Source organism: Salarias fasciatus, chromosome 14, assembly GCF_902148845.1.
Source record: "Salarias fasciatus chromosome 14, fSalaFa1.1, whole genome shotgun sequence".
In the NCBI taxonomy this organism is placed as follows: domain Eukaryota; kingdom Metazoa; phylum Chordata; class Actinopteri; order Blenniiformes; family Blenniidae; genus Salarias; species Salarias fasciatus.
This window is the reverse complement of record NC_043758.1, coordinates 24,244,013-24,253,176: the sequence shown is the minus strand read 5'-3', so window position 1 is coordinate 24,253,176 and position 9,164 is coordinate 24,244,013. Positions and strand designations below refer to the sequence as shown.

Here is a 9,164-nt window from a genome sequence, read left to right as displayed (position 1 = left end):
TGTCGGAGACACAAGAAAAACTGATGTGAAACAACACAGCGGAGGGTCTGAGAAAAAAAATACATCAAACGATCACGTCCAGAGCCGTAATTACACAAAGCATTTTGAAGCAAATCCACCCACTGCTTCAGGTTTTACACTCCTCTTCTACACCTGTATCAAATTCCCAATGCTCCCTTAATCCAGACGACTGTTTGAGTCCAGCATATTAATCTGTGGCTCTAAACTCTGACTTTTACTATTAGTGATATTAACTAGGTGTTAAGTTGTAATCTGCAGTAATGCCCTTAGCAGAAGTGTATGCTGAGGTTGACAGTGGCTGGTTGATCCATTCATAGTGTAATACTGATCCTGTTACCACTGCTAGCTGCAGATCACTCACACCTACTTACCCTGCTGGACTGTGTGATTCTGCAGCATTACTGCTCATCCCGCCGTCCATTCAAATGATTAATGCAAATGAACACCCGTTTCATTGAACGTGTGGCGATCAAGGGCATGATAACGACAACGACAGCATGTGCTGAGATCTTCAAACCAAATAGATGCACTTAGTAAGTTGTATAAAAATGTGCTCTGGTTGTAGCAACTGGAATCAATAAAGCAAATACGTTTTCAAGTTGGCTGCATGTACGTTGTGTGGGATTTTATCTCATTTTTGACTCTGTTAATCATGATACTCTTGTCAAAACAGCTGCTATAGATTCAGGATGTTTTTCATAAGCTTGACAAGCAGGATCAATTGCTGTGCAACAAATTTAATCATAAAAGGCTTTATTAACTTAAGCTGACAGAAAGTTTTGAAGAGTTGTGAGTATGGTTGTTAAAGATAAAGCTGAATCAAAGCAGCAACACATTTCCCATCAATGGATTTCGTTACTTGTTGTTAAAATGAATACTTTTACTTTCAAAATAATTCTACAAACCTGAAATTTCACTTCAAGAAGTTGAATCCATCTCTTATGTTTACTTACAGAAGTTAAGAATGTCTTTAGTTTTGACTTCCCTGGATTTATAGTTTAGAGGGTGACTTTTAGTTTAAAGGTGGCTTTTTACATATATTTGCTATCTCAGCTCACTGAAGGTTTAACAAACAATATTAAATCCACAGATCACGAAATCCTATTATGTTATAAAACATAATATTAAACAAGCTGATGCAATGTGACACATTCTGCTTCAGCGTTCAGGCAACACACAGTAACCATGAAAACAAGAGATATATGTGTACTGTACAAACCAATACTAAATCTATTCTCTTTTTTTTGTTCTATTTTATCCAGCTCAGAGTTGAGGGGTGCTGGAGCTGGTCCCAGTCCACTATGGATGAGAATAAAAATGATTTTGGAAAAAAATTAGTCAATAAAGCCAGAAAACACACACACACACGCATGGAAAACATGCACATTTCAAACAAAATGGCCATCGACCCCGAACCAATAGTATTAATGCTGTGAGACACGACTACCACGACACAACTTTGACCCAGAAAGTGACAAACCAGTGTATAAACCCAAGAGTGCATCAAGAATGCATAAATATTGAAGGTTTCCTTTGGTGCTTTATTTGTTTGTAACTATTACTAAAATAAATACAGCAGCATATTGTAACTCCTGGAAAAACACGATAGTCTGAGTCCTGTTTCAATATCTTTCATGATGCTACTGCTCTAGCCTGCTCTGACTGTCTTCTTCCCATACAACAAAATGTTCCTCTTCTGTTTGGAAATCATTCCTCTCCAGCTCTATAAAACTCATTAGGGTGTGTTTCTTCATTTTATTTCATTCTAATCCACGCACGCACGCACGCACACACACACACACACACACACACACACACACACACACACACACACACACACACACACACACACACACACACAAAATGTGTTTGTGAGTTTGTGACCTGCTTGTACATCTGTGCTGGTGATCTTGTGTGTGACAGTCTCCAAGGCTGGCAATGTGCTTTCTTTTGCATGCATGTGTGTGAGAAGGTCCGGATCCAAAAATGTGTATGAAGTGCTCGAACGTGCCCGTGTCTGCACATATGTATATTGATGCGTGTGTTTGGGGCATGCACCTCGCGCATGTATGCTTGGTGGCATTGGGATTAGGAATCGATTAGGAGGAAATTGGACCGCAGGCAGGCAGGCGGGAGGGAGGGAGGGAGGGAGGGAGGAAGGAGGGAGGAAGGGGATGGAGGGATGATGAAGAGGCCGGTCCGCTCTGGCAGCAGCAGCCCATGGCATGATTACAGCGTGCCTCCAGAGCAGGCTGCCCACCAGCTTGTTTGTAGGAGATTAGAGAGGGGAAAGAAATGAATCATATTTCTAAGTCCTGAGTGTATCTGTGTCTCTGCGTTTCACAGTCCATATGCTGCGCTGGGGGATTATAGGGGGATGTTGCCTGCAGAGCACTGGAGGGGGGTCTATCTATCTATCTATCTATCTATCTATCTATCTATCTATCTATCTATCTATCTATCTATCTATCTATCTATCGGTGTGGCATATCAACATGCTGATTAGACAGCAGGATTATTGCAGAGGTGAGCCTCAGGCTGGCCACAATAAAAGTATCACAGCACAATGCCACAGATGTCACAGGTTTTGAGGGAGCGTGCAATTTGACTGCAGGAATGTCCACCAGAGCTGCTGCCTGTGAATTGATTGTTCTTTTCTCTGCCACAAGCCATCTCCAAAGGTGCTTCAGAGAGTTTGATCCAACCGTGACCACGTCCAAGCACACCAGCCCAGGACCTCCACATGCCACATGCACCTTCACCTCCAAGATAGTTTGGCCCCAGTCAACCAGGCAGCTGCTCCAACTATCAGTTTGCATTGCCAAAAAAATTTCTGCAGAAACTGTCAGAAACCATCTGAGGGGAAGTCATGCGCGTACCCACCAAACTCCTTGCGGTCTCGAACAGATTGCACTTCATTGTAACCAACTCGAGTGGGAAAATACTCACATTTGATGGCGTCTGGCACTTTGGAAAGGTCATGATGAATCCTGGTTTTCACTGTTCAGGGCAGATGGCGGACAGCATGTACGGCATTGTGTAGATGAGCGGTTCGCTGATGTCAACATTGTGAATCGAGTGGCCCATAGTGGCTATGGGGTTATATGGACATGCGTTTGTTATGAATAACGAATACAGGTTCATTTAATTGATGCATTGTTGCATGCACAGAAATGCATTGTTGTGCCACTCATCCACGACCATCACCTCATGTTGCAGCATGGTGATGCACGGGTCCATGTTGAGGGATCTGCACATAATTCTTGGAAGCTGAAAACATCCTGCTTCTTGCAAGGCCAGCATACTCACCACATTACAGATTTAACAAAATTGTGAACAATGTTTGAGAGAAATAGGCCTTTTGTGTCTTCGATGTTTGAGATCAGTTCATGAAGAATGGGGACAAAACCCAAAGTGATGCGTTCAATGTGCTTTTTACCCGAACATATGGTTTCTGAAACATCCTTGGTGCTAAGATGAATATGAATGATTCAGTCACATGAAGGGGTAGATAAAAAAATCTAAATCACCTTTTATCAATACATCTGCAAGGATTGATCCATTTCTTGGTCCAAGAAGATAGAACAAGATAGAACAAGATAGAGGCATCATGATTTGGTGTGGTTGTTTTTGCATGGGACCATTAAAACATGCCTTTGAGGTCAGTGGTGATTTCCCACGTTCTGTCAAGAGCAGTTCATTTCATGTCATTTCCTATTGTTCCTTTTACTTTAAAAAAGGAAACAATGAGGTTGCAGATCTCCAAATATTACTGTAATACATCTTGAGCAGATGTACACGTAGCTTCAGACACGTGAATTGAGTCGGTGATACAGGTAGATAGAGAAACACTCAGCCGTCCAAAATAATCTGTTCATCTTTCATACCGGCCGGTCGTCTGTTAGCCGAGTGGTGGGGCTCAGTTTTATGGTTCAGTCTAATCGGTTTTCAGTCCTCTTTGCCCTTCTCCCTCTCATCTCTGCCCTATACTCGCTGAACCTCACGTATGGATTAGTGGAACGCTCCCAGAAAATGACGCTCAGCTTCCCGCATGTAGACGTCTGTCTCTTTTCTCTTCTCGTGCTGCACTAAAAGGCAGGGAAAAAGACTGCGAGGTTACAATCCTGCCTTCGTTCAACACTTAACTGCTTTAATACGCTCAAATCCAATAGAAAACACTGACCCCAGGGTTTTAATGAAGTCGTTTAATGTCTCAGAAATATAATAGCTATCTAGCATAGTAGTGGCAAGACCAATCAAACACAGGAGACAAATGAAATATACAAAATAATTCATGTCAGAAAAATAAGAAGAGAAGATTATAATGCAAAAGATTAAAGTACAGCAAAGGATTGAGAAGCATAAATAGCACTGTGTCCTATTACTGCTACTTTTTTACTGAAGAAAACCCCTGAGTTTGAAAAAAAAGAAAAAGAAAAAGCAAAAACCAGAAAATTTTAAACAGAAAAAAAATAAAAACTTGGCAGTTTTCTAGAAATTAAGAAAGAGAGAGAAACTCTGTTCGGTGAAGTGCCTGTGTAACAACACACCGCTGATACCAGACATGATTGCATTTTTCAAGTTTTAATATTTACAAAACAACAACAAAAAAATGTATATTAGCAATGTCCATGTCAGTTAAAGACATAATATCAACGATGATAGCAATAATACTGATAATAATATCAACTTCAAAACAAATTACCACAATTTTTACTTCAATGAATTCACAATTTTTTTTTTCCAAGAAACATTGTTGAAGTCTAATACAAAATAAAAAAATCAAACAAAAACATCAAACACAAAGTGGTATGCTTCACCCAAGTCACATCTTTACAGGCTGGTGCTGAGTGAGGCACCAAACTGTGCAAAAGGGGGGGGGTCCCGTGTGGCCCCTTCCCCTCTCTCCGGTGCAGTCTTTTCTCCCATCAAACTCCTCAATGATGCAGTTCGCCAGCGGGTAAAAAAACTTTACAATAAAGTCATTTGTAGATTTCGAAACTGCTGTGACAATCTGCTTGCCATCATGCAACCCGTGTGAGATGAGGTGTGGGGGGGGGGTAGGGGCGTGGGGGGGTTGCTACAACAGTCACAATGGGACCATTGTTGCCCAAAGTATGTGGAAGTGATCCTATTAAACTAACAATGTAAGAGCCATTCTGCTAATGATTGCGACCATGCTCAAAGGCAACAGGTTTGTACTGCAGTCACTGGAGGGACCAGCTCTCTCTCCTCCCTCTCTGCTGGCGACACACACAGGCTGCAGAGGGTCAGTTATCAAACAAGGCTAATGGGGAACCGTCAGCGAGCGTTGGCTGTATATTTCTATGGTGGCCATCCTGTGGAGATGTATCTTTCAGACATCATCGGGTTGTCTGGAAAATTTCTCAGTCAGCTTGTTGGTTTAAAAAAAGAAAGAAAAAAAAGCAGCTCTGTAGAAGAAATAGATCACAGGAAATACAAAATGGAGCAGGATAGATTAACATAAACCTTTGCTCTCATCCATTCTTGTGCTTAAACAAGTCATTTCTGAGTCTGTCTGTGATAACAATTCAGACAACTCAAAAATTACTGAAGCTGAAGCTGTGGCAAGATGATTTTGTTTTTTTATTAATCATTCAAATTTGATCCAGGCTAGACTTTCTTATCCACTGAGCATTTTTCATTCCTAATAATCTGACTGTATATAGCTGTTGTGAGTCATATTATCCCCCACATGTGGCCGTTTTTCAGGTTCAAAAGTGATGTTCTTGTTGGTTAATGAAGAAGCATTGCCATTTGTTCAAATCATCGAGCATCAATGGATCAGTTTACTTCAACACAAAATGTCTTGAAACAACAACTGTAAAGAGATATTAGCTCAGCTGATTATTCTTCAACTGACATGATTATGAAATACATAAGTCCCAAGTTCACTTCCATCTCTCTACAACAGCAAAAAAAAAAAAAAAAAAAAAAATCTTGGGTCCTTCACTATACTTCGATTTTGTTTCAATTTTCCTACTTCGTCCCCCATTCTCCTTCCATCCTCAAAACCCAATTTCTGTTATTTACAAGACCTGGAACTTCCAGGAGTTCTGGTCTTTGTAGTCCAGACAGTCAGCAGCATTGAAGTTGAGCTTCCAGGCAGCTTGGTCTTTGTAGTCTAGACAGTCGACGGCCCCAAAGCCCAGCGAGGCGGCTGTGTAGCCCTGGGAGGAAAGTGAGGCGGGGGACTGGCTGAGGGGCCCCCCCATCGAGGAGGCTGTGATGGGGCTCAGGGCACCGCCGGTGCCCGACAGCTGCGGGTGCATCGGGGAGAGGTAGGAGCTGCAGTCCAGGCCGGTGAAGTAGGAGGAGGAGCCTGCGTAGCTCTGACTGTATGCCGGGGCCTGGGTGTAGGTCATCGGGTAGGTGGTGGTGCGCTGCATGCAGGGGGTGGTGGAGGCGGACAGGGGGTCTGGCAGCGGGGAGATGGAGGCCGGGCTCCAGATGGACACTGTGGCACTGGCAGAGCTGGAACTGGGCGTGATGGCGGTGCCTGGTGGAGGCGGCGGAGGGCTGTAGGGTCCGTTGGTAGGGTTGGCACTGGCCTCGGCGCTGGCCTCGCGGGTGGGGGAGGCCTTCTTCTTTGGGGGCCGTGGCTTGGACTGACCTGTGCTCTGTTGCTGCTGCTGGCGGCACTTGGCACGACGGTTCTTGAACCAGACCTGGAAGGTGATATCAGAAGGACAGAAAATATAAATATAAGAAATGTATCCTACATTCTACAAATTTCTTCATTTATTTAATTTTCATGCATTTATTTATCTATCTCTATCTACACATTGTTCTGTTACCACAAGTTCCTTTCTCACCTGGACTCTAGACTCTGGCAGGTTGATCTTGAGGGCCACCTCCTCCCTCATGAAGATGTCTGGGTAGCGTGTTTTGGCAAACAAAGCCTCCAGGATGTCCAGCTGCGCACGTGTGAATGTGGTGCGTTCACGACGCTGTTTACGTGGGGTGCCTTTAAAAAAAAACAAAAAAACAATGTCATTACAAGTTGTACTGCAGGTCAGTCAGATTAATATCAAAACAAAGTGGTAAATAATTTCACAAAACGAAGGCTATACAGATTCTAGAACACATAAACTTTATTTCATGGTTTGAGAAATGTCTGCAATTTTTAATTCTTAGCACCATTAGGTTTTTTTTTAAGGAAAATGTCACAAAAATATCAATTATATCAAGTGCCTTCTCTTAATTATTATCATTCCCTTCCTAATTTTACTTTAGATGTATTTTGAAAATTTTGCATATTCCAATATTTTACTGTAAAGATTTGTATAATATGAGCAAAATGCAAATTTACTAGATTTAATCTACTCATCCTTGGACATTGAAACACGCTGAAAACTGGATCTCCATTCGATGGATCGAATTAATATTTTTGGATCGCAATAAATTCATTAAAAAATATTGTGATCACAAATTTTTCCAACAGGACTGCAACAACTGAAATATTTAAATCGAAAAAAAGGAAAGTCATTTCAATTAGTAGGTTATAAACATTCTTTATCTTTAAATTTATAATCCGAGTCAAGAGGGCCGATCTTAACACGCGGTCTGTCACCGGAGCCAAACCTCGGCATCATTTCAGTCTGTCTTCTCTAAGAAGACAGATGTTGATCAGAGCATGTAGCCCAAAAAGTCTTCATCCAGAGGGAAAAAAAACCCCACGATGGCATAAAAAAATATAATACAATGACTGTCCTTATGTAAATAGGTTACATGAAAAAGAGCAACAGATTGGAGTTTGTTTTAATTCGGTGTGAGAACAGGCCGCCTTTCCATTCACACACATTTTCATTGTTTTTTGACTCTGTAATCCGATAAACTTATAGGTCAAGTGAACACATGTTCTTATTGCTGAAAAATCAGTTATTGCCATATAGCATAATTCATTTTTAAAAAATGCATGCGAGTGACTTTGGTATTTTTAAATAGTTTCTTTAGCAGTTTTCTGGAAATTCCTTTAGGTTAAACGTTTCAGGGTGTTGTTTGCCCTTTTTAAAAAAAAAAAAAAAATCTTAACTTTAACAACGAATGTGTTGAATGCATTAAAGATGTACAGTCAAACGTCAAAGATGATTACTTACTGGGATATCCAACGGCGGCGGTGTGGAGCAGATCCATGCCGGGGCCGGACAGCGTTAACCCGTTCACGGCGTAATGGGGTTGCTTAATGTAGGACATCATGCCTCCTGCCGGCTTTAAAACACTCCCTCACTCCCTCACTCTCTCTCTCCTTCTCTCAGGCCGGGGGCCGGGTCTCTCGACTAGTCTCTAGGGGGTGTCTCTCTCTCTCTCTCTCTTTCTCTCTCTCTCTCTTTCTCTCTCCCTCTCTCTCTTTGTTTTTCCCTCTCTATGTATTTCTTTTCTTTCCCCTGCCTTGTTTGTCACCTACTTGTTGTTTTTCAGATTTCCGTGGCGGCCCTATGCTTTACAGCCTCTACCTGACTCGGTGCTGTGCGTCCACGCGCCTTGACACCTGTTCCTGCCCGAAGCGTAAAATACAGCACAATTAAGGAGTATGCTGACCGCTTCCTCTGGTCAAACAAGCAGCTTTGCAACAATTCAAATCAGTCCAAAACGATAAATACGTCTAAAAAACAAACATTAATACCAGAAAGTCGGCAAAAAAAGCAAAACCCCTCAGTATTAAATTGTTTTCTCTAAAGAAGTCGCGCGTAATTGCAGTGCGCACCTGCGTCGCCAGGTAGAAAGGTGCCTCAAAAAGCAGTCCCGCAGGAGCTCGTCGCCCGAAGTTTTCTGATGCTGGGTGATGGAACGAGATCGCAGGGCCCCCTGACGGTGGCCGGGGCCTGAGGAGAGGCTGGGGATCTGCTGATCTGCAGGGTGGACAAGTGAGGCGACCGAGAAAAGACTGGCTAATTAGAAGTAACTTCTTACCCAAGTAGACACCCAGAGCCCTCCTCCCTCCCTCTTCCCTCCCTCCTTCTCTCTCTCTCTCTCTCTCTCTCTCTCTCTCTCTCTCTACGCACACGCCTTCATAAATTTCCATGAGCCATACATCATTACTCATAAGTTTTTATGTACTTCGATAATGTTTTTGCACAACATTAACATTTTATTATTTGTTCAATTCTCCGCACAGACAC

The 9,164-nt window shown here is 42.4% G+C and overlaps 1 protein-coding gene across 1 annotated transcript; it reads right to left on the bottom strand.

The window, feature by feature from the left end:
• Nucleotides 1-5,968: 5,968 nt before the first annotated feature.
• LOC115400244 (homeobox protein otx5-like) lies at nt 5,969-8,608 on the bottom strand. Its single transcript, XM_030107991.1, has 3 exons — nt 8,142-8,608; nt 6,858-7,009; nt 5,969-6,710 (listed from the first exon to the last, which is right to left on the bottom strand). Exons 1-3 carry the CDS (start codon nt 8,239-8,241, stop codon nt 6,072-6,074), a joined length of 891 nt encoding a protein of 296 aa, XP_029963851.1. The 5' UTR covers nt 8,242-8,608; the 3' UTR covers nt 5,969-6,071.
• Nucleotides 8,609-9,164: the final 556 nt, after the last annotated feature.